This window comes from Miniopterus natalensis, chromosome X, assembly GCF_054644295.1.
Source record: "Miniopterus natalensis isolate mMinNat1 chromosome X, mMinNat1.hap1, whole genome shotgun sequence".
Lineage (NCBI taxonomy): Eukaryota > Metazoa > Chordata > Mammalia > Chiroptera > Miniopteridae > Miniopterus > Miniopterus natalensis.
Window position 1 is genome coordinate 1,609,795 of NC_142103.1, and position 27,202 is coordinate 1,636,996.

Consider the following 27,202-nt stretch of genomic DNA (forward strand, 5'->3'; position numbering starts at 1 on the left):
GGGAACATTATTACTAGCTGTGGACAGTAAATGCTGTCTCCTCTGTCTTAACGTCATTTCAGACTGTGCCATCATTTACTGTAATTATTTAAAGGGTGCTATAGACAACCACAAAACACACAGCTAAGAGTCCATTCACAGGCAAAAATAATGTGACACTCATGCTGAATAAAAGGAGACACGTTACTGAGACAGGTGGTGTGTCCCTAGCTAACGGGAACACACACACAAAAGCAGTAACTTCTATACAGATAAGATGAGGAACGTGGCATCAATAATAAAAACAGACATTTTATTTTGGTCCAGTAGAAAATTGTACAATACTACATGTATCAATTTAATTAGCCTCATGTGTTTACCAGCCCTCAGAAAAGCATTTACAAACCTGCCTTTCCACAAGGGATCATACTGATTTTAGATACAATGAAAAAGTGCAGACTTTTCTTTTTGTCAGCATCGAATTTTCAACTGGGTGGGCAGCTTTTCAAAGGGTGTCCTGAATGCAAGCACAAAACTCTTTGAGGCTTGTTGCGTAGATAATTGCAGGGAAAGAGAGCTGGAAAGCTGTGAGAGTTTTCACCATACCAATTTATTTGAAAGCTGTTTTATACTGACTTTTCTAAAAGTTTCTCTGTATTTTCCTGATACAGTTGAATATCAAACACATATATATTACTGTACTTTTGCTAATTAATAGAAGCATGATTAATTCTTTGGTGCAGTGGCATTGTAAATGCATCTAGATATTTGTTTGCTGTTCTATATTGATTAGTTCATATCACTAAAGGGCTTAGAGATTCCTAATTGCAATGCTAGTGGGGGTATAAGGAAATAAAATCAAATTTTGCTAGTGATTTTATAATTGTATTCTAAGATTAAGGGAAAATCAGATATTTCATCTAGGATGAATAAAAATATACATGTACATACACTGCTAGGATGAAGGAAATGTTACTCTATTACTATGCAGTCATAGTTTGCCAGAGGATGTTGTTTCTCCGTTTTTCCACACCTAACCAGACCTGAAAATTTTTAAAAAATAAACAAAAAATAATACAAAGTAGAAACTTCATGCAGAGTCAGAAATTCTAAGACAGATGTGAAGCATTTCCAACACAGAGGGCACACCTTCAAGACCAGGAATTATAATTTAAAGAATATTGTAGACTTTGGTTCTATGATGCTATTGGAAGTGTAGATATTTTTAAATTCAATTTAACTTTTTTGATTATGTTGGCAAGCATGTTGGCTTGGTTGGAACAGTGCTGAACCAGGACCCAGAGTAGTCTGCCTTTTCATCACATACCTAAACCCTTGGAACAGACACATACACATATATATATATATATACTATTTATGCTTATTTAACACCTAAACAAATGGAAGGAATATAATGTACATTGTGACTTGGTGACAGAACCAGAGCAAGATGTCAGGCTTTGTCATCTACTACACCCTGCAGCCTGCCACCTTTCATGCCCGGAGTACCATGAATGGACACAGGCAATGTACACCGGTGCTGATCTTTTTGAAGAAATGTATTTCCCATCATGACCGAGGACACAGTCATGGGTTGAAAATAGGGTTTCTGAAACAACATTACCCTTGTCATAGCCATGCACCCTGAAATGTTCTATTGTAGTTGATTTTTAAAATGGCTGGCTGTGGCCTACAAAATTGATTTCATGGGTGACTAATAGATTGTATCTCACACCCTGAAAACCACTGACATACTGGATTGAGCAAGGGAGGGAGGAATAATAAGACAAAACCCCCCAAAACGCAGTAAGAACCATATTCAAGTTTACTGCACTTGAGAGTGAATATACATGGCAAAAGCCATATATTTTACAGATAAGGCTTAGGACAGCATTAGCAGGTATTTCATTTATCGTGACACATTCCATCCTATTAATTTCACTGCGAGTGGAAGTCAGTCTGGAGTTACAAGCTAATGTGTTCAGGAGAAAACCAAATTTATTGAGCTCGACATTGCACATCATTAGAATAATATAATGTAGTTGAGCCTCTGGACTAAATTCTGTTGATTTTATTTATGTATTTATGTTTAGCTAGTATAAATATGTGGTAAACTATGGGCTGTGGTAGAGAGCTTAATGCTGACTCTGCTGGAACATTCAAAAGTGTCTGCACACAAGATGCCCAGTTCTAAAAGGTTATATCCAGAAGAGCAGCTATGAAGGATTTGCATTAAGTATTTGTGATTTTTTTTAAAAAGTCATCACTTACGAAGAGGACTAGGCTATTAATATTCAAAAATATCAAGGATGACATTCCGGATCTACCCTGAATTTGTGATTTGCACAAAATGAAGCAGGGTTTAGAAATTATGAGTTCAGAGAGGAGGCACTTAAAATCTAGAAAGTAAATAAAATCATTTCCAAGGAATAGCTGAATGCAGCATTCAACCTTCATTGCAAATCAATAAGGAGAATGGATTTTTTTAGCTTGAATCTTGATAATTTATTACTCACATGTGATCTCAGTTCTTCTTTTCCTTCCATTTTTCATCTCCCAGGAAGTTTCCTAAGTGACATTACAATGACACCTGGTACACACCCCTAATTCACCTGATTACTGCAGGTGAGGCCAGCTCTAAGTCAAATGTAACGGCCCCAGGACATGTCAAACAATTTTTGCATCTGTCTGTGATAGTATTGTGGTTCCTAGGCAAATTAAAAAGAAAAATAGCTCCAAATTTCATGACACATTTGGTAACCTAAATATCCCCAAAATTCTCTCAGAAAAATACTTTGAAGTCTATCTGGGGTGGAGGAGCCATATGGAGTTTCCCTAAAGCATGACTTTGGGGCAATCCCTGGAAACCATGACAAAACTGGAGGCATAATCACCACCAGATTTGTCCCTTACTCTGGGCATCGCAGCAGCTCAAGTAAAATAATAGTATCAGTATCACTTTATTAATATTTTGAAAGGAAGCAAAAGCAAGCTCATTTTCCCCCCTACACATTATTGCTTTAGAATGAGTTTGGTTTGCTGAACCTTTAGTGCGTTATATACAGAATTGGTATGGGTCAGAAAATGACACCATTTGAATCAGACAACTTATTTACCATCATTTAAATATACTTTTTTTTTTCAGTTGGTCTTTTCTTCCCCAATATTTCCTTCCTTTTATTTCTTAAATTTATCTTCATTGTTGAAAGATCATTTAAATATATTGAATTGTTTTATTTAAATACATTTTCAATAGAAATACTAATATTTAAGAAGACATGTACAGTATTACTAAGTGATAAATTTAGGTTATTATTTGCAGCAAGGAAGAGCAATTGTCAAATTAATAAATTGATGTTCTCCTTACAATTTTTATAAAATATAATCACTCAGCCTAAGATAACTCTTATCTCGTGAATAAAATAAATAGTACATAACAATTTTGGATAAGCCTGAGTCCCTGCTATAAAATTCCAGTTGCTTGGAATTCAAATATATAACTTACTCAAGGGTCTGAACAGATCCATTATGATTTACATGAACATCATTGGGGTGTATAGGCAAAAATGAAATTATTCATTTGTTATCCCTGTTATGGCCATTAGCCAAATTAAGTCTTGAGCCGTAGAGATGATATTGATCACAGACCACCCTGCTTCATTAAATTACACTTCTCCACTGATTTTTAACTAAGTGGTTTGCCTAAAAGAGTTCTAAAACATTAATGAAACATAATACCTACATGGAGTTAAAGTACCCAAATTTTTATCCATTTCCAGTATTAATATGCAATAGCACCTTAAGTAATTTTTAAAAATCAACTAAGATATATTAATATAACAAGTAATTCTATGTAGAAAGATATGAAACATACAGGGGAGTAGGGTGAGTGATCTATAACTACAGATCTACAAAGCTGCTTTCAAGCATGTTCAATTATCTTTCATCAAGATACCAAAGAAATCAGTTACCTTGAAGAATTTTCTACTTGCAAAATGTTAGGAATTATTTTGAGTATAGTTGTTGACTAAAAGCACTTGATAGCCTAAGAATCTGTTTTGTGTATAGGCCTGCCTACTTTCTTTCATTCCTTCTTTCCCTCCTTCTTTACTTTTAAAGTTGATTTGGGATTTTTTTCATCCACTACTAGATGTTTCGGCAAAGAAAACAATAAACACCACAGGAAGCAGTCTGTATCTTGGGAAAATGATTCTTGAAATGGGCCACCACCACATAAAAGTTTCTACAATAAAGATGCCATCTTGATCGCTATTTTAACTGAATTTCCCATGCACTAGTAGAATGGTGGAGCCGGAAGGGGACTTCGATTTAGTGCATGTGGTCTGTGTGCATCTCTAGCACCCATATCCCCTGGGCCCTTGGTAAACAGGCAGGTTTCTGGGCCCCATCCTTAATTCACTGAATGGAATTTCCTGGAGGTAGATTCTGGGCACGGCATTTTTTATAGGACTCTCAAGGGAATCTGATGCAAATTGCAGAGCCAGTTCCAGTCCATTTTCATTTTATAGAAGAAGAAACTAAGACTCAGAGATGTGAAGTAACTTATTCAAAGTTCACACAGGCAAAGCTAAGAATAAAACTCAAATCTCTCAACTCTTATGTAAATGCAGGTGCTTGGTTGTTTGGATACTTCAGCTTTAGAATTGCATTTTTTTCATTGATAATCAGTGTTAAAATTTAATGCAGCACAATACACTCTGCTTATGAACCATGTTACAATATGCCCATAAAAAGTGGCTTCTTGGTCAACCACATGAAGTGATAGCATTGTATTTTCAAACTCTTTTGACAAAAAGTTTATTGCTATGTATTTGAGCTTTGGGTGATAAACTATATAAAATGCAACAAAATGGTTCATAAATACTTATTGAAAAAATAATGAGCACAGACCTCCATACTGAGTCTGAGAAGATTTACCTTATTATTGGCATATAGATGCTACAATGTCAAATTCAATGGAATCTCTGAAGTAGCTTACATTTCATGTTATCATTTACTAGGCTTACTGAATAGCTTTGAGGATATTGCAGGGATACCAGGGTTCATAGCAGGTTTTGAGGTTTTTTAATTTGCCTTTCTTCTTCATTTCAAAATTTTGAGCAAAATTATATAAACCCTTCAGAATAGGGGGGCTGAGGATGCTATCTTGAAGCTCTCTTGACCTATAAGTGTCAACTTCAAGAAAATTTCTGATAAAAAGTTTTGAAGATAAAATAGAACATCTAATTAACATTTAGAAGAGGAAGATATATATCCATTTCGAGTAACCTGACCTGGATTTCAGCAGCAGAATCTCTACTTGACACATTTGTAACTCATTTTAATTTCTAATAGGTACTGTGTGGTACATACCCAAAGCAGACTGGGACTTAACCTCTCAGAGTTACAAAGGTGAACTAACTTAAAATTAAACAATACATTTTTGCGAAGAGATATTTCATTTGGTGTGTAACAAAACATGTGATTAACAAGCACCAATTATTTTCACGGGAAATTGGGTGATCTCATGGGTAGGAGGTGTGGACAGTAGAAAGTATGTGGGCTTTGGAATCATAAAAAGGTAGGTTTGAATCCCAGCTCAACCATCTAACCAAGAGTGTGAGTATGGGCAAGTTACTTAAATTTTCTGAGTCTCACTTTCCTCCTTTGTAAAGTCTAGATAATCATGCTGATTTTGTGAGGGTTGTTGTGAGAAACATAGAAAACAGATATAAAATGTTTCCTACTGCGCTTGACATTTAGTAGGTGAAGAGAGAACCATGTTCTCTTTCTAGTGTCGTTAGCGTGGTCAGTAAAGCAAGGAACACCATCCTTTATGAAAATAATATGAAAAGAGGGTTGTTTCTTTTCTCTTTCTCTCTCTTCCAGCCCCAAAAGAGAAGTGACCTTGCTAGTGACTTTAAGTGAGGAATCTGAACAAGCTTAGTTCAGAGCCTTCTGTGTTCTCTGTCTTTCAGGGCCACCTACCCTCAGAATATGCCTAGCACTTCCTAGGACTGGGTGGCTAAATTCAATTCAGAAGTCTTCACTGTGGCCACAGACATAACCAACTTATGCATGATACTTTACTTCTCAATTAGTTGTGAACCCACAGGGGATTTCAAGGAGTGAATAGCTATCACTCCCAACTCTCTAACAGTAGATAATCAATAATTTATAGCTACTGTTATTATAGGATCTTTTGACCACACCCATATTCATTTAGAGTAATTTAATCTACTCAAAATGAACTGTCCTTATGGGAAATTGCTGTATACTCTATTTATTGATTGCAAGAAAAAGAATGACTATTAGTATATTTTATCTGAGTAGCATGATTTGGCTCATACTTTGTCAAAATTGAAATTATTTTTACAACTTCAAAGCAAGAGGAAATGCTATGCTTGGTGCCTCCTCAGCTTCAATTCTGCTTAGTCATACATTGTGTACATTCTTTTTAAACTCAGGAAGTGTCTGATGTATTGAAAGTAACTAAATTGAGAGGTATTATGAAGTAATAATCTTTATCACAGCAAGATCAATGCTCTGATGGTAGCTTCACCTGGTTTGTGAGAATGTATATGTTTGTGTGTGAATTTAATTGTCATTTATACTTTGTGACATGAATGTAGTCAGTGGCAAAGCAAAAATATATGGGTCCCAGAGAAAATACAGCAATAGAATCCTTGGTCCTGGGTGGGCTGAAAATTCTTTATCATTTTTTTTAGAATTAACAGAGTGAAAGACTGAAAAAGAGAAGGGAGGGAGGGAGGGAGAGAGAGAAATACAGAATATGACATAGCAATCCAGTTTGTTCCCACCAGCATTTTTTAGGTAAAAAAGACCTAAAGCAAATACAATATCATTAATATAAAAATAAACATGTGAAGAGTCAAGTGAAGTCAGCTTTGTATCCTATCCCCAGTTCCGTTTCTTTCACTTCTCCCCAAAGGCAAACATTGGTGTGTATAGTTCCAATCCCTTTTGCATATGGAAAATATATAGGCTTGTTTTGTGAGAAAACACTGTGCCATTCTTAATTTTGTAATTTAATATTTCTTTTAGATCTTTCCATATTGATGCATAGAAATCTAATTCACTCAGCTTAAGTGCTATATAGTAGTCATCATATAAAGATATGAAATTTTATTTATCAATCCCCCAATGATAGACATCTGAGTTGCTTTCATTTTTTCACCAATACAAATAAGCCACATCCTTGTAATAAACATTTTCTTGTTACCTTGTCTTCACTGTTCTGAATAGATGCTCATTTTTCTTCCATATTTCAGACCCCTGTTTATATTTCATGGCATCTAACACTATAACAATGTATTTATTTATTTTATTCATTATTTAATTTTTCAGAATGGCTACTTTGCCCACTAGATAAGAAGGTCTGTATGCAGGAACTGGGTTTGGTGTTGCTATTGTTCACCAATTTGCGTATGTTGGGTGCCTGGTATATAACGTATACTCAATAAATATTTGCTGAATAAATGAATGAAATGACAGCAACAAATGAATGACTCCTTAAGGTGAATTATCTGCCAGGAATCTCCTCGGTCTTTCACACAAACAGGCTTCTGGCAAGCCTGCTCCACAGATTAGCTAAAAATACCCAGACCTGTCTGGCTCCCCATGGTAAATGTGGCTTAAATTTAAGCTCAGATTTCTGCTACATGTGGTATAATCTACCGAGATACCAGACCCCATACGGACATGTCATTTCCCTGAGCCCTAGCATCACTGGTAATAGAAATGACTGTCATTCTTCCTGAATATAAAGTTGTCCTCAGAAATATTAAGACAGACCTTTAAGACAAGCAAAAGCTACTGTAGCAGGTATTGCTAGTAGCCTTTCTCCATCGCTTGCTGAGTTAACAAAGCCCAATTTTGATTATAGTACGTTGTCTCCCAGAATAAAGACCATCATTACCAAACTTCTTTGCACTAAGTTCTGGCCAATGAGAGTGGAAGTGTCATTTGGGAGTTCTGGGAAGTCTCCTTAAAAGGGGAGGTGAATCCCCCCCTTATTATGACCCACTTTGATTCTGTCCCTACAGTCATCACGGACCATAAAGACTAAGGCGGAAAGTATTACAGCTGCCCTCCATTCCCCCTCTCCTTTGCCTCCTCTACCCCGCACGCACCCGGCCCTAGGCCTTCACCACATTATTGCCTATGCCCGTGGCCTATGCATATATGCATATATATTGCTCGGTTGATCTGTAATACAGTCAACAATAAAAAAAGGTTACCCTCTAAAGTGGTGGAACAGATTCCTAGAAGGTGCTTAGGTCCCTAAGGACCACCTGGAACCATCATATCAGCTCGAAATTGTTTATTTGTGTGTTTTTAAATGTGAGAATTAAACTTCTATATTCAGGTGACAGTAATCCAAACAGATATATTTAGCTAAAGCAATGCCATCCTAAGAATCTTGCCATTTAAGTTAAATATCTATATACCCTGGCACAGGAGAGACTTAATACCAATGTAAACTGGAGCAACTTACTCTCAGGGCTTAACTTTTTTCTTCTATAAAACAACAGGATAAGCTCAAGATCATATAAGATTTTTGTCTTCTAGAGAATTCTGTATCCATATCTAAATACAATCACTCTGGTTTGTTAAACTAGCATTAGTAAAGTGAGAAATGAAACCTGTCTTTACAGTTTGTCAAAAGCTCATTAATTGGATTTTGGGGGGAATCATCTGAATGCAGGCTAGGCTGAAGTTTATCTTTGTACTATCTAAAAAAATCCTGCAACAAATCTGCAGAGTAATTGTTAGCTTACTTTAGAAACCAACTGCTTTCTAATTGAAAATTGGCAGCTTCCTATTTGCACAGAAACAGTTAATGTACTAATGTTAAATGTTTTTTTTAAAATCCATTACTAAAATAGACTGGCAAGGCCTTATTATTGTTACTCAGTGTAGTGAAGTGGTCCAAGACTGAGCCTCAATATATCTGATTCCTTGATGACTGGCAGCAGGGATAAAGCTGCCTTTCAAAAATGCAGGAAATTGCTTCCTGGGGCTGGAAGAGTGAAAGTGGGAATGTGCCTTAGGAGTAGGTAGTCTTTCTCTTTGTTCTGGAAGGGAATAACTGTGAGCTTTATTGACATGCAGAAGTAATTATTTGTCCTCTGATATTGGAAGTAATCTAAGTGACATTTTGGTAGTCAGATTACAACTTTCATGAATTATTGATCAATACCTTTCATTTCCAGGGAGAACATAGAAATATTTCTGCTATTCCAGAGTTTCAAAAACATAATAATTATGCTTAAAATATTCATTGGAAGAGCCTTTATAGGTTATAGTTAAACTAAACTTTATTTTAAAAATAATAGTATATTTGGTTTTGAATCATGATACAAAATAACAATGGGAATACTGTGTTTAATATTCTAGTATTAAATGACTTAGTTACTGTATTTACTAATGATCTTCATGATTTAAATTTGTCATGTTCCAGAAGGATTAGAGTGACTGCTTGTTCCTATTACAGTATACTTTATGCAGACTTCCTAATGAGTAAATGCAGCAAAAATAAAAGACTATATTATTAGTAATGGATAATAAAGGCAGAGAAGGTCTTAATAGTGAGCAATATTAAAGTTGCTGAGTCTGCTGCTTTTCTTAAACTTATTTTTTTACTGCTTTGCTACTATTTTACTATGGAGGGTTTAACATGTATTTCTTCTTTTTGCTTCCTTAACCAACTAGATGGTGGAACATTATATGCAGAAACGCACTCAAGTGGAAGTGGAAACACCTGGCAATAAAAACAAATTGGCCTTTCTTTTTTAAAAAATATGTATTAATTACTTGTTTTTTTAGAGAGAGAGAAAGGGTGCGGGCGCGTGAGAGAGAAACATCGATGAGAGAGAAATATCAATTGGTCGCCTACTGCACACCCCCTAGTAGGGATCAAGCCCGCAACCTGGCCATGTGCCTGACTGGGAATCGAACTGGAGACCTCCTGGTGCATGGGACCGTGCTCAACCAACTGAATCTCACCGGCCAGGGCAGACTGGCCCTTCATAAACTTAGGAGAAATACTTATAGCCATTCAAAAAACAAAGCTGGTTGGTTACAAAAGAGACTAGAGTGTGCACTTCCTCTCTTCCTTCCCCAGTCCCTTCTAACTTTCCATTAAGCAGTTTCTTATGAAGTTCCTGGAGTTACACGTCTAGAGGTGGTCAGGTTCCTGGAGATAAGATGAGTCACGATAGACACAGAGCTTAAGCTAGAGGTGCAGTCATCCTGAGAGCTGGTGGGGGCACGGGTCCTGATAGAAATCAACGAAAGTCTTGTTCATAGGGAGGAGGCAAAGCAGTTGCAAATGATTTGGCAGATTGGGGCATGATTCCCCCCAAAAGTATGGGCAGGATCAGAAGACAGGAGACTGTCATGCTGAGCATAAGGCAGGGATGAAGCAGGCCAGGAGTCAGCTTTGGGATTAGGGTCGAGGTTCCAGTAGAACTAGTTTCTAATGAGTCTTGAAGCTGCTCCAGGAGCTTATGGCAAAGTCAGCATCCCAGGATGTAAAGCCTCTCTGGACTGACTGTCCCTAATGTCCAGGGAAGGAGGCTGGATCTCGTCGTCTGAGAAGCCCCCTTCGCCCACAGCACATGATAATACCACGCTCTCTGGTTGTATTACGGGCTGTGCTCCGCTTGGAAGAGGGTGTGCACACTACCTGGGTACTGATACCGTCTCAGGCTCAGTGCCACACTCTTCTTTACAAACCTCTCAGCCCAAGATTCTAACTTCCTCCTCTCTCTCAGGTCTTGACAGCTAGACTCTTGGCAGCACGTTTTTAAAAATGTTATGTTACTTGAGCCTAGTGGGACCTTGGCTACATAAAAATGTATTAGCAGTATCTCCGGTCATTGTCTCTGCCTTCCCCATCTCTATTACAAGGCTCTATACAAATGTCAACAAATACTGTCTTTTAGATAAACTGATATGTAGTTGGCACTGCGGGGGATACAAAAGGACACGTGATACAACAATTTCCACTGAGAAGTGTTCACTCTTGGAGAAGACAGAAAATACACCCACAAATATTACAGTAACAGTTCAAAGCAGTATCCAATTAGTTGCCAAATTAGTTTGTTAGCCAATAAGTATTGTGTGGTTTGAGAGTTGTTCCAAAAGTTTCATGTAAGGGGGGAAATCTCAGAGGTTTAAAAAATAAACGGGTAGGATTGAGAGAGAGGAAAATAAGGCAGGAGAATGTACTTATTCATGACTAACGTGTAATGCTTACTATATACAAAGTCCTATTTTGAGTACTTCACATGTAGTAACTCAATGCTCACCACCACCTTATGATATAGATCAAATTATTGGAAAACTGAGGGACAGAGAGGTTAAGGAATTTATGCAAGATCATCCACCCTTTTACTATGAATCTGCCTTTGTCTTTGCAGCTTAGATGTCTCTCTTGTGGGCAGCGTATGGTTGGGTTTTGTTTTTTGATCCACTCTGCTACTCTGCCTCTTTATTGGTGAATTCAGACCATTTACATTTAGGGTAATTATTGATTATGAGGGTTTCCTGTAGCCATGTTATCTCTTGTTTTCTTGTTCTCTTGTTTTCTGTGCCTCCACTGGTTCTTCTCCTTTGTACTTCTGTGTGCTGTTTTTGTTTGGAGGTGTTTCATTCTTTTTTCCTCTGGGTCCTTTTGTTTTAAGCTATTGTCCTGGTCTGGGGAGTTTTGTGTGTGGTTACCATTAGGTTTATAAAAATAAAGTTGCATATGCAAAATAACTTTTTCTTTCTTTCGAGTGCATCTGATGTTGATGCTCCTTTGCCAGTTCAGACCTTTACCCCCCAACCCTTCGTTTTTGTTGTCACAAAGTATCCCTGTTTATGCTGTAAGGGTTTTGGTGATCTTACTCGTGGTGTTGTGACTTTGTGTTCTTTGTTTCAGGTAGAATAACTCCCTTGAGTACTTCCTGTCACATGACCTCTATGTAATGTGGCAGTTTGCTTCTTCAAGGTCAACAGGAGAGTATTTGCTGCTACTCGTCCTGTCTCTGAACTCTAGTCTCAGTTTTAAGGGGCTTACCTGATTAAGTAAGGCCCACACAGAAAAATCTCCTATTAGATTAACTTAAATGCAACTTAATAGGAACATCTGCAAAATCCTTTCACCTTTGCCATGTACATAACATACTTATATACTCACATGAATGAAATCCCATCATATTTGCAGGTCTTGAGCACGGTCAAGGAGAAAGGATTATATAGGGTTTACACACCAATGGGGTGTTTTAGAATTCTGCCTGCCACAGTTCTGTAGAGTTTAAGAAATGAATGCGTTTCCTGACTATGGAGTTACAAGGTGGAGCTATTATGTTTTCAAGAGGCTGTTTATTTTCTGTTAGTTATTTGGCCTCCAATTCATATATAATGTCAAATTAGAACCTTGGCTTTGTGGCATAACTATTTTGTCTTTTGATACTGTTATAGAAATAGATTTGTGTGTGTATTAGAGTCAGGAATATAAGTTTGATGTATGTATTAGATTTGAAATAAGTAACTTCATCTTGTGTGACCGAGTGTAATTGTGAGGCCTGCGTGCCACGATAAGATTAACACTTTGTAGCCCTGGCTTCCAAGCAGGCCCGAGCTCTGTAGGACCCTGATAAGACACACTGAAGACGCACCACACCTTCAACCCAGCTGTTAAAAGCAGCGGCTTTTCGGCCACATCTTTGGATGCTTGTCTGCCCTCCACAGACTTCATCCCCAGCTCCGGGAAAGCTGACCCTGCCTTGCTCTGCCCTGCACCTCTCTAGGAGAACTTCCAGAGGGCTGCAGTGACCGACGCCGTCGCGGCCGCACCCCCAGACCTTGTGTGTGTCTTTCAGCGGATCCTCCGGGTGGCCTGCTGGTGCCAAGAACCATTGGGAACTGGTAAATAAACCCTGTGTGATTTGCTTCATGTTTGTCTCTGTCTCCCTTCTTGAAACTTGAATTATTGGCTCGGTCTCATTGAATTAAAGTGTCTCTCGACCCTCACGGTGGTATAGCCACGTATTGGGAGTTAGACCACCTGCGTTTATGTCTCCAGAGAAACTGGGACAGTTGGCGTAGTCGGCAGGATTGTGCCAAAGAATTGGCAAGTATACGCAGGATTTTATTTTACAGCAGGATATAACCTGTTGGTGTGTATTACAGATGAATACACACATTCTAAATTCTAGACTTTGAATTTTATGTCAGCGTAAAAATTTCTTAATTGGATATACCCGGAATTAGCTGTACCAATTTGAAACTTTGAAAACTGTGGGAAATACACCTGCTCTCTGACCAAGTGAGTTCAGTGCACTATAATCTATGCGCGTTCACCGTTTGGAACTTAAGCTATTTTGAGAAAGGATCGTGAGTTGCTTTCAGTTTCTCGGATCTCTGCCCACTATTACAAGCTTTAACGCCGTTCACCTGCGGGGCGCACCCAGGAGAGACCTACTCCCAAAGGCTCAGCCGGAGGGCAAAAGGGGTTTCTCTGTCCCAAGGGATCCGAGGTAGCGGATTGTACTACCCGGCGGCTTGCGTGGGAGATAAAACCGGACTTTGGAGGAAGTTCGGGCCGTAGAACTGTCAGTTGACAATCGATGCCAAGTATCTCAATAAGCTTAAACAGGCAAGCGTATCCCTGGTGTGTAAATCGTGTGCCTGGTTCCTTTCGGACCCGTGTTGGCGGATTGTACCAACCGCGTGATTACGTGTAGGACTCAGTCGTGGCATAAACGATTTTGGTCTTTGAAATAAGGTGTATATGTTTTCAAACTAAATTTTGAGAAAAAGAAAGTGACATTTCTAAACCGTCCGGGTGGACGAGTTGTGAAAATATTTTGTGGCAGAGCTAATGACTAAAATTTCAAGAAGGATCCTTCAATTGCTTTCCAAACTACATTCTTTTCTTTTTCTCACTGATATTCGTACTTCTGTAGTCCAAAGGGCTCCCACACCTAATTCCATCTATCCCTTTGGTAGGAACGGGCCAGTAATTAGACTCACATTTAGAAAATAAGATGGAGAAACTTAGGGCCTGGTGGAGGAAATTAACACGTAAACAACCTCCCTTGGCAAACATCCCAGGAGAGAGTAAGTGGCGCACCCTAGAGGACGCGCTGAGAAAGAAACATACTGTAGCTCATACACCCAGGCTTAATGCTGACGTAACCAATAATCCAGCTACATTAATACCAGTGATAGAGAGAGCACCACCTCAGGAGATAGTACCTATATTGCTACATACTATCCACAATTTGCAAGAAGATAATGACAGAGGGAAAGAATTAGCAAAAATAGTAGTTAACAAATACTCAGCCAAACCCGCAGTAGTCAGAAAGAAAATTATTAAGAGAGAACAAGGAGAGAATCAACCTGAAGAGGTTGTAGAATTTACATCTTTTGACAGAAAGGAATTATCAGAACTTAGACAAATTATTATTAAAGGAGACAAGACAGATGTAAATTGGTTAGTTTCTATCTTTGAAAGGGGAGGACATACTACCATGCTTAGTGCAGATGAATTAGCACAGGTAGTAGATGCAATCGAACTTTCTAAAGTAAAGGATGAGGTAAAGAGAGCTATAGAAAGTAACAGAAATTTAGTTCAATCTTTATGGCAGTGGATTTCTGAAGCTTGGAGGAGAGCATTTCCAATTGTAGATTTTACTTCCTCACAATTCTCTCGAGAGTGGAGATCATTAGGAGAATTACAGAAACAGCTCAGAAAATTAGTCATTCTGAATGGTGTCTACCATCCAGAAAACGACAGCCCTTGGGAATGCCAGAATATACAAGGTATTATAAGAGCATTAATTAGAAATGCACCAGAAGGATACAAAATTCAACTCCAGAATTTAATTTCTGGTGCCACCACTGCTAATGAAATTAAAACTAAGATTACTCTTCATGAGGACTTAATTCAGGACAGGAAATTCACCTTTTCAACAAGGGAAAAAGGCAAGGAACCACCCATAGAATCTACCTTTGCTTTCCTAACTAACATTAGAGGTCAACAGAACATGTCATTTAAGCCCAGAAAACAATTTTCAGGCAACAATAATAGGCCTCAATATCCACAGAAACAAGGAGAATACTGGAAATCTAACAACCCTTTTTTCAAAAAACTTTCTTACCCACGAACAAACAACTCTAACAATAATCCTTTTAGAAATAATAATCCTTTTAGGTCCAACAATAACAACAACATTAATAGACAAAATTATCAGAATCAGAATCAAATTTCTTCTCAAAATAGAAACCCATTTCGTAGGCAGCAACAGGGAAACACTTTCAGTCAACAGGGAAACTGGAAGGGCCCCCGACCACAGTATTTGAGGGAAGGGGGCCAATAGATTATCAAAGGAATTATGAACTAAATGAGTGTAAGCAATTTGATTTCTCAGGTATACACTATATACACACTGATAACAGACCTTATATTACACTTAATATAGTCATAAATTCTAACACTATCCCTACCACCTTTCTTGTAGATACTGGATCACAGATTTCTTTATACAATTCTAATTTCTCTAATTCAAATGGAAAATCTATTGTTATTGAAGGAGTTACAGGAAATACCATTATTGCTAACTCACTTAAATGCACTATTCTCTATAGAGATAGGAAAATTCCTTGCACCTTACATACAGCACCTAACGTAGCTAACCTAATTGGTATGGATGTCATTCCTAATATATTCTGTTCCTCAATCAAGAGTTTGGCAGTTACGAAGTTTCATACCAATCTAGCAGCCATCAATATAGAACCAGTTACTTTACCTACTCCAACACAAGCTTCCTTTACTCCCCAATATCCACTCAAGGGTGGACATGCTGATGTCACAGCAGCATTAGAGAAATTACTCAAAGAAGATATTATTGAAATAGGTAGATCTCACATTTATAATAGTCCAATTTGGCCAGTTAAGAAACCTAATGGAACATACAGAATTACCATTGATTACAGAAATTTAAATAAGGTCTCACCCACTCTTCCAGGAACATTACCTAATGCAACTGAAGTTATTAATATTATCCAATCTGATCTGCCAAAATATATGGCAGCAGTGGATTTGTCAGACATGTTTTTTGCCATCCCACTTCATGAGGACTCTAGACAGTTTACTACTTTTACATGGCAAGGAAAGCAATATCAATTTAAAAGATTACCACAAGGTTACAAAAATTCACCCACCATAGCTCACAATCTTCTAGCTTCTTACATTGATCCCACAAAATATACCTCAAAAATCATACAGTACATAGATGATATCATGCTATACAACAACAATTTAGAAGTCTTGAGAAAGGACCTAGACTCCTTAGTATCTTATTTGCAGCAAAATGGGTGGACAATTAACCCAGACAAAATACAAAGGCCTGGCACACAAGTTACCTTCTTAGGCATTAACTGGAGCTCTCAAGGCAGATCTGTTCCAGAGAAAGTTATTAATAAATTAGATTCTCTAAAATCACCTACTAACAAGAAGGAAGCACAACAACTTATGGGATTATTTATGTTCTGGAGGCAACACATACCATATCTAGCAGACATAGCTAAACCAATTTACAAAGTCACCAGGAAAGCAATAGATTTTGTTTGGAATGAGGAACAGGAGCAGGCTTTCCAACAACTTAAGGAGTACATACACCTCTTTTCTACTCTCCAGTCTATAAGACCGGGAGATAGGATAGTCTTAGACATAGCTTTCCTACAGGATCATGGTCACTGGGGACTTTACAAAAAGTCACCAGATGAGCCTAGATTAATTCCAGTAGGATTTTGGTCCAAAAAATTTCCATATTCTCATTTTAAATACTCCCCTTATGAAAAATTAATTTGGACTTTGTATGCTGCACTATTGCATACTGAGCCTTTGACAGGACTTCAACCCATTAAGGTCAGGAGTACCTTGCCACTCAAGGCATGGTTAGATATGTCAGCGGAAGAATTGGCAGGTAGCCAAATTGAGGAGAAGGTACTCGCATGGAAGTGGTATATCAATTCGCGTAGTACCAGCGGCGCTGGAGAACCAGCCCTCCTCACCGAGGAGGTTTGCAAGCTTGAGGTAGAGCCACCTACCCGTGCCAACAAGCTTGCCCCAATGGCAAAACCCATTGGGACGTGTGGACCAAAATACTCACCCACCTTGAAAAATGCCTGGTTTACAGACGGATCAGCCTCCGTGTCCGGCGACCGACATACTTGGAGAGCTGCGGCTTTCAATCCCGCGACATGTCAAGCCCTGACAGCAAAGGGTGAGTCCAAATCTGCTCAACATGCAGAACTCATTGCAGCATACCTAGCAGTGAAAGACTCTGTAGAACAACATAGAGCTAAGGTGTATATTTACACCGACTCTTGGGCCATATATAATGGTATTATATTATGGTCCGGGAAATGGAAAGAAACTGATTGGAGTATTAATGGAAAGGAAATTTGGTCCAAACCTTACTGGGTTAAGTTAGATGAATTTTCAGAAAGGATTAAGATATATGTCACACATGTTAGTGCACACGCTACAGACAACTCACCTACTACATTACACAATCAAGTAGCAGATCAATTAGCTAAAGGACTCACACCCGATCAAGAAGTCACAATCCTTGATAGAACTAAATCATTACCCATTAAATTATCTATTAAGAAAGATGAGGATGGTAATTATTTTATACCTCCAATTCCAACTATCAAGTTAAAAAAGAGAGATGGCAAATACATGGTTGACAAACCTAAGGAAGAACTTATTCTACCAATCCAATTCATTAAACAGATTCATACTAATTTAGGACACATTGGACACTCTGCACTCATAAATTGGTTCTATAAAAGAAATATTAAGACCCCCATTAAAGATATTAAATCAGCTGTAAATTCTTGTGAAACTTGTAAAGGAACTCAAATGTTTAGGGCTTTACAACCACCTAGAATTAGTAAACCCTTATTTCCTAATCAACTTCTACAAATTGACTTTATTGGTCCATTAACAGTACCTTTTACCCAAAAATATGCTTGTACTTTAGTAGATGTATGCACTGGAATTCTAACTGCAATTGGTTCTAATCACCCAGATGCCAATACTACTCTTAAAACAATCCAAAGTTGGATGACCCATTTTGGTCCTCCACAATGCATTGAATCAGATCAAAGTTCACACTTTACAGCAGCAAAAGTTCAGAAATTAGCACAGGAATATGATATTGATTGGAATTTTCATTTACCTTATAACCCTACAGCAGCAGGTACAATTGAAAGACATAATGGTCTTCTTAAACATAAGATCCAAACTTTGATGATGGACAGACACTTCACATCTCTACAAGAGTTGTTAGATAGAGCTACTCTTTTACTAAATAGCAGACCTAGACCACAGAGGTTATCACCATTTGAAGAACTTTATGCTCCTCATCTTGAAAAAATCCCAGATTATGAATTTGTTCCACCTACACCTAAAATTCATAGAAATTTACCTTATAAAATTTTAACCAAAAATCCTAAAGATGGCTCCCTATCCCCACAGGAAATAATTGCACACAGCGGAGCCTCGTTATATTGGACTGTAAATAACAAGGGACATTTACAACAGACCAAGATAGGCAATTCTCAACCTTTTACTTGAGACCTACACTTATCATATTGCTTTACACACTTTTATCAGCCATACTTTCTTTCTTTCTCTTACAAATCCTTATAATCTTTATCTCACAGGATGCATTTAGGGACCGTTATGAAAATAGTTACTTTCCTTCTTACTTTTATTCTACTCCTCGCCATAGTGATTGGCACTCTGACCCTTACATGGTGCCAATGGAGAACATACACTCCACCCATCACATACTCTAATGATATTGAACATCTTCGAGGAATAATTCATGATATCATTTCCAACCTCACTACCCCCACATCTTGGTTCTATAATCACACTGTCTGTATCCTGACAGGTCTATCCTGGAGCGATGGGAGCTCAACATAACCGAATTCCTTCAGACCGTCAAAGGAAATATAGTTACCCCATCACCTAATACTATTCAACTTTCTAATCCTACTCCTCCTCCATCACCAGATATTGCTGATATTGTGGCTTTACCACAACCTCCTACTCATACCCCTTCAGCACCTACTGCAACCCAACCTTTACAACCTTCTACTCCTCTTTACCCACTTTCACACCTGAATCCCCCGCCACAACAGAGACGTTACCGCAGACTCTATCCTGATCTTATCAACCCTTCATGGTACACTAGGATTGCTTTACTAGATGCAAGTGCTTACCCACAACCTATTTGCTCTGCTTTCTCAGGTGGAGTTATAGAAATAGTTCAAGGAACCCTTGATGGCATTCAAAGCCTTTCTGAATATTTACCAGGTCAGGCTGCAATTGATTGGATTTCTATGCTGAAAGATTATATAACAATAGCTGAACAAGCAATTTATGCAGAAGATAGAAATCCACCTCAGATACTCTCATTGTCCACACCAACAGAATTTCTTACTCAACTTTGTTTAGGAAGCCTAGGAGCTCCCGAATCAACCCCAGAATGGCATTTCCGCCCAGCTATTACCCAACGAGAAAAAGAATCGGAGGAACTTATGCAAATGTTAGAGGAAGAGGAATCATTTATATAACTCTAGCTTCTGTAATACTTTTTAAAATCTGCAATGGTACAACTATTTCTCCTACTATAGCTACTTCTTTTGAAACTTCTACTAAAACTTCTACTACTACTACTATAAAACCAAATACTATAGCAGCAGCTATGACTATGGAACCACCTCTTCATAACCTTACTTTAGAACAACCTCCACAACATTACATCTTTCACCCTCCTTATATCTTCACTAACAATACTCTTTTTTCTCTAACTATAGGACACTTTGATTTCAACACTTCTCTATATTACACTGCTACACATAAACTATGTCCAAGTTATTATACACAGAAGTATTGTCAGCTACAAGCTTTAAATGAAGATCAGACTACTCTAAGAGCATATCATCACACACAACTTAAAGACTGTGTGAAACTTCAATGGTTTCAGGATGCATTACGTACTAGATCTGTATCAATTGTTGACACACAATCTCGGGAACCACAGGGAATAACTTATCATATCTCTAATGATACCCTTTTACAATTAAGAGGATCCATCATAATGCCGATACAGTCAATAGACCCTTATAGCACTGAAGAAAATAATACTTGTATACAAAGAGCAACTTTTAATGTAGTACCCTTCATGGAACACTTAATGAGTTTTTGGAACACAGGAGAACTAGATGACACAGATATAGAGGACTATGAGTATGATGATGAGAACATTACTAGTTTGAATCTAGCTGCCTCAACAGAAACAACAGAAACCTTAGAGGCCACTACTCCTACTACCTCACTAACCACTCCAACTTTCATGAATCCCAAACCCTTTTTCTCACCACCAATTTCAAATCCTACATTACCAGAAGGCTTCCCTGAAGGACATCCTATTAATCATACAGTAAAGGAAGGTGACATAACATATTATCAATATTATCTTACAGAGTTTCCAAATTTTCCAACCTTTGGCAATTTTTGCATTGGAATAGAATGCACTATAGGTGCCTCTGAAGGCACTGCATTTGCCTCTCATATGAGGACACCATTGGATGATGCAATCACACCTGAAGAATACCTAGAGAAGGACAATAATTTTTGGCCTTTTAGACATATACCTCAGGTGCTGACTGATCTAATTTCCCCTGTCACTTATGATGATTTTACCATAGAACCCAAATTATGGGAAGCACCTCGATTTGGTCCCATCTATCAAATCTGTTTTGCAGCAGGCATAGTGAATAATTCTTTTCCACTTAATGATACTGACCCTTTCGATCAAAGCTTTACATTCATAGAAAAGGCAATTTATTGTAGAGACCCTTCTTTCCTACCAAAACCGATAAAAGAACTCTTACAGAAACATACCTATCAAAAAACAATCACATTAGCATCTAAACTCAGAACACCATCGGCTCTAGGGTTTACCCAAAACACATGGAACTTACCAAATCAGAGGGGCATGCTTAATAGTACTCACTTATGTCGAGGCAGAGGAAATATTATACAAACAACTATAAATGCTATGATTGTAGGCGTAAAAACACCTATAAAAGCTCTTGAATACCCACCACAGGACTGCTCTAACATCACAACAAGTACAATGACATTTACATCAAAAATAGACACAACCTTACACAATTGGCTTCAGTCTACTCATATCTTAATAAGGGAAGAACCCAATAATCTAAATTCCTCACTTATTGGCAATATCACACTCCAATTTTCGTCTATCCAATTTCAGCAAACAACATTTCCTATATTTTTATTCAGAAGTAACACCTCTAATATCAATTTAACAAAGGAGAGTCAGACATACCATGACTGTTCCATTCACAAATTCATGATTTTACATCCTAACCTACCATATGGTGTTATTCCAATACATTCCATTAACACTAAAGCTGCACCCTTTAGATATCATCCTTACTCTTATGGCCCTTTTCCTATCACAAAGTATAGGAATATATCAGTAAAATTTGATTATACTCAGGGCACTCTTACTAGTGCAGCGCCTCACACTATACAGAAATGGTACAAGTTTCCTGAAAATGTTACCAGACCAACACCATTCCCTTTAGACAAAACTCATTGGGATCTTTGTTCTCAGGTATTAGACCCTAGGATTAATCTCACTTACAATGTCTCTTATGGAATGAAACCAACCTCTTGGTTTTCTACTTTTGGTGCGGAGATTAACACTCACAACACCTTTAGAATCGCAGGAAGTTTATCACTAGGTTATCAATCATACATGATAATGTACCTTGAAGGAGGATGGAAAAAAGCCTTCCTACACCATCACTCACCTATTACTAACCACACAGTATTACCTAATTCTGATTTCTTCCATGTATCAAACCCGAGAGATCAATGCTCTACTAAGACACCTCTAGACCCCTGCATTATCTATAGAGGATGTTATAATAGCACCATATGTTTAAGGACTTTACATTTTCCTTCCATCTATTCATATGGTATTATTAAGCCTGCACCTACCATTTTAACACCACCTCCTGTCATGACCCACTCTGATAATCCAATTCGAATTATTTACAAACCACAAATTCAACGCACCACTCTGTACTTTTCACCTTCTGACTTTCTTGTAACCTCCCTTATACCTGCATGTGCTTCACAACAACTTAACATACAATTACCACCCTTTCCCCAACGTTTTCATTCTAATGTTAGGAAACTCCTACAACTTGATGCAGCCTCATTTGCAATGGCATCTCTCTCCCTAACTGTATCTATAGCTAATTCTATTAAGATCAACAAACTGACACGTGACTTAAATGTCTTCATGTCAGAAACGGCCACGGAAGAGGCAAAGATAATGAGATTAGTCTCATCTTCTTTTGATTCGGCCTATGCACTAGCTGCACAGACCCAAAAACAAATCAGATTATTATCCGAAGCAACTAAACAACAGAATGAGGCTATCCAAAAGCTTCACATGGACCTAGAGGACCTTAATACTCGATTCCAAATGTATCAATTCAAATGGCAATGCATAAAAATTCAAGACCATTTGACTCAGGCCCACAGAGACATGCTTAATTTAATACAGTTAGGTACTGGATTTAATCCCTTATGGAGCGATGCTACTGCAAGAGTTGACTTCTCTAAGCCTGTTGGTTGTGACATGGCAGACTGCAAAATATCTATTCTAACAACTATTGGCGGAGAAAATCTCCTAGCCTACTCCACTATTGATATTCCTACCAAAATAGGAGAAGATTATGTCTTACCTATAGGCGATCTTTTGTTCGTTGATCCCTACTTTTTCAAAAAATCAGATCTTATTGAATTCTCGCCCACTGTCTACATTGCTCATAATGCACTTTATGCAGACTCTTTTCCTGTTGCTTTAATCCCACATCAGCCTAGACCCACTTTCTACTCTTTAGGAAGACATAATTGGGTAATTTGTTTCTCTAACTTTTCCTACTTTGACCATAAGACCTTTTTAGATGTCAACATTCAAGGCATGAATAATTGCTCTCTCCTTACTAATGCTATGAACATTTCTATAAATAATGTCACACATTATACTACTTATACAGAATCTTCAACTATCTTTTGGCACCCTTCTATGCCCCTTGTCCCTACTCTAACTACCAAGCATTATACCGCCCCACCCACCCTTAACGAATCTTTTACTAAGTTAGCACAACTTGAGGGTCTCACTAAGAAGACGCTTCAACAACTCAAGAAGCCAATAGACGAACTACATCACATCGTCTACGTACCAAATGCTGGGACCATCGCAACCAAGGAGGACGTCAGGAAGCTACACACCGCCTGTCATCTCGGGGACACCCTCCTCTCACTTTGGAGAATCGTACCTTGCACTCCCAACTGGAACGCGCTGAACCCCGTGACCCTCATTCAACATGGATTTTCTTCTTTACAAAATACTTGGACTCTGATTAAGGAAATTGCTCTTGGTTTTGCTTGTTTCTTTTTGCTTTATCTCTTTCTTAAGATGATTTTTACTCTTCTTCCTCAGAAGAAGAAACCCCTTTTAGTCTGATTCCCTTGGACTAAATCCGCGGGAATCACCGGGTGGACTGTTATAGAAATAGATTTGTGTGTGTATTAGAGTCAGGAATATAAGTTTGATGTATGTATTAGATTTGAAATAAGTAACTTCATCTTGTGTGACCGAGTGTAATTGTGAGGCCTGCGTGCCACGATAAGATTAACACTTTGTAGCCCTGGCTTCCAAGCAGGCCCGAGCTCTGTAGGACCCTGATAAGACACACTGAAGACGCACCACACCTTCAACCCAGCTGTTAAAAGCAGCGGCTTTTCGGCCACATCTTTGGATGCTTGTCTGCCCTCCACAGACTTCATCCCCAGCTCCGGGAAAGCTGACCCTGCCTTGCTCTGCCCTGCACCTCTCTAGGAGAACTTCCAGAGGGCTGCAGTGACCGACGCCGTCGCGGCCGCACCCCCAGACCTTGTGTGTGTCTTTCAGCGGATCCTCCGGGTGGCCTGCTGGTGCCAAGAACCATTGGGAACTGGTAAATAAACCCTGTGTGATTTGCTTCATGTTTGTCTCTGTCTCCCTTCTTGAAACTTGAATTATTGGCTCGGTCTCATTGAATTAAAGTGTCTCTCGACCCTCACGGTGGTATAGCCACGTATTGGGAGTTAGACCACCTGCGTTTATGTCTCCAGAGAAACTGGGACAGATACATAGTCTTAAAAGGTATATTTGCATGGTTTAGAAAACTAATTATGCTTAAAAATCAAAATGATAATTTTTGGCATAATTTTTTTAGTTACAAAAGTAACACAGGCTTATTGTTAAAGAAAGTAAAATGACACAGAAGCACATTGACTATGCAATAAAATGTAAAATTTACCTACCTCTCACCAACCCTCCTTTCTTATTCCCAGAGATATCCTTTCAGTTTCTTCATTAAGCATATACAGACACACATAATCCATATATATATATTTTTATTTCTTACTTATTTTCTGCATTGCAGCATGTATATTGACATTCTTCTATGTCAATACCTACAGACACTCCTCTCTCTCTCTCTTTTTATATATAGGGTGTCCTCAAAAATGTACACACACTTTAACAGCTGATATTTCAGTTAATGTTCACTCCTTTTCAGGTTTAACTGATTTGGAATAATGGGTGAAGCCAGACTAAGCTTTGAACAAAGAAAACTTATCCTAAAGTGCCACTAGACTTTTTTATGGGGACACATAAAAGATCAAGTTTACGGTACAAAACCTGCAACAGTGAACACATTGAGGGCGCACAGGTACCGAACAAAATGATTCTTGATGTTTGCGATTCCACTACTTTGAGTTCTCAGCAGTGCCTGAACGAGAACAGTCATCAGTTTGAAAACAGGCACTGACAAAAAAAATTACTCATTTCTGTAGATTCTTTTAAATTTTGAAAATGAACTATATGTTAATAAACATGGACTTTATAATCACTCAAAGTGCACATAGGTTTTTTGGGACACCCTATATATACATACGCAATATATATCCATATACATATAAATTCATGAATGTGAAGATTGAAAGAGGTCTTTCTAAAGGAAAAGTTATTATAAAGACGAAATCCTCAGTGCAATTCCTTATCTTATGCCTACAATAAATTGATGTTTGGTCTAACCCTGGTTTTAGCTTCGTTAGAACTAAGAAGAACCCATCTTTAAACTCACCTGAAACTTTAATCTTTGTTTTACATCAAGAGCTATTTTCAGACCATAATCACAGTTCCGGGGCTTTAAAGCATTGAGGCAGTTCGATATCAGAAGGATTTCACTTTGTTCTTTCTAGGAAGACAGACAAAAATGCCTGCTTGAAAAAAATCAAATGGCAGCAGAATTGGCTCTTTCTAATCCCTGCTTTCTCCCTGGATTAGGGAGCATAAAGAAGAAATTGTTCAAGGAGAAGTGAAATATAACATGTCTCAAGTGATCTGTCTACAACTTTTGGCCTGTTCTTGGGACACAGTCCCAGCTCTGATTCTAGCACCAACCCTGCTCCTTAGGCAGAGAAGATTGAAGAAGTCCTGAGACAGATGTTTTCCTGTTGCTACTGATTTGACAACTGAATTCAATTGGCTTCTTGCCTTGTTCTTTATGATTAAGATGCCATTTGGGGACATTTCTGTGAGTGAAAATGGGTGCTGTTAATAATTAATATGGGACAGGAGATATAAACCTACGTTGTACCGTGCAAACTGGACATATGATCTTTCAACTTATGATTAAGTAGTACCAGGTCCCAATGAATGATGATAATCATATTGTACTTTGATTGAGGACTTGCCAGGCACTCTACTAAGCAATTTGCTTACAGTGTCTCACTTAATCCTTACAGCCATCTACCCTGTGGGATAGATCTTGTCATCATTTACATTTTATTCATTTATTAATTTTAATTGAATTTATTGGGGTGACATTGGTTCACAAAACCTTACAGGTTTCAATTGCACAATTTAACAAAATATCATCTGCACACTCCTTTGAGGGGGATGCACACTGAAGGTCCCAGCTTCAAGCAGCTCATAGTAGAACCCACCATGGGACTGTGGTTAGCAGGGTGGGGCCCCTGGCTGCCAGAAAGGCAGGTTAAGTGAGTCCCCTTTCCAAAGCTACATAGTTCAGTCACTGAGTTTCCACCAAGAGCTTCTTCAGAAAAAGAGCTCCCCAAAGGTTTCTGCTGGGTGCAGTCAGCAGACCCCTCTGTAGGATCTGAGCATGGGCATGGCAGAGTGGTATTGCCAGTAGTTGGAGGACCGGGAAATGCACTCCCCAAGCTGCTCAACCCTGGGGAGGTGGTGTCTGGGTATTCAGAAGAGTCCTTTCTCTCCCAGGCAGATTGAATCCACACTGATTTTCACCACCAGCAGCTATGCAGGCTCCTCTCCCATCTCCGTTGCTCTGGGTTGGGAATCCCCGCTTGGGGTTAAGACCACACACTCCTTGGGGGAGGAAGTTTTGCAACCAAGATATCCTTCTGGTCTCTTAGCTGTTGTGCATGGGTGTGGAGACCAGCACTTTCCATGTCTCTGCCCTTCTTACCAGTCTCTATGTGGCTTCTTCTGTAAATTCTTGGTTATAGTATTTCAGTTTAGTTAGCCTTCAGCTGGTTATTCAGGTTGAATGCACTATAATTTAGCTTTAAATCCAGTTTGGCAATGGGAGCAGGTGAGTGTAGCTTACACCTACTCTACAGCCACTTGAAATCCCCACATCATTCACATTTTAAAGATTAGGAACCTGAGTCATAGAATGGTCTAGTCACCCAAGTTCCCATGGCTAAGTTCTCATGCGCAGAGATAAATGGCAGGAGCTTGAAGAAGATGAATGGGAGTATCAGTTAGCTTGAAAACAAGAGGTGTGGACTGGAATGAGGAAAAGAGTGATGATGTAGATGAATTCTACAAGTGTGCTGCAATACCATCAACTGAGACATTTGTGGACTGGAAGGGTTTCTTAAGGAGGTCAGGAGAGTCTGGGCTAATGAATTATTTTTGTTAGTGTTCAGTGGTTCTTTTCTGTATGACAGCACATCAGTGTGGAGATGAGACCCATT

The 27,202-nt window shown here is 38.5% G+C and overlaps 1 protein-coding gene across 1 annotated transcript; it reads left to right on the forward strand.

Moving 5' to 3' along the window:
• The first annotated feature begins 16,351 nt into the window (after positions 1-16,351).
• On the forward strand, positions 16,352-24,172 carry LOC148090366 (uncharacterized). Its single transcript, XM_087813593.1, has 2 exons — positions 16,352-17,282; positions 23,290-24,172. The coding sequence occupies exons 1-2, from the start codon at positions 16,529-16,531 to the stop codon at positions 23,652-23,654; spliced, it is 1,119 nt and encodes a 372-aa protein (XP_087669719.1). The 5' UTR covers positions 16,352-16,528; the 3' UTR covers positions 23,655-24,172.
• Positions 24,173-27,202: the final 3,030 nt, after the last annotated feature.

Coding starts and splice junctions, on each gene's coding strand:
- LOC148090366 (XM_087813593.1), top strand. CDS start 16,529: ATGGGATTATTTATGTTCTGGAGGCAACACATACCATATCTAGCAGAC. Junction 17,283..23,289: donor TCAAGCCCTGACAGCAAAGG/GTGAGTCCAAAT, acceptor TTACTAAGTTAG/CACAACTTGAGGGTCTCACT.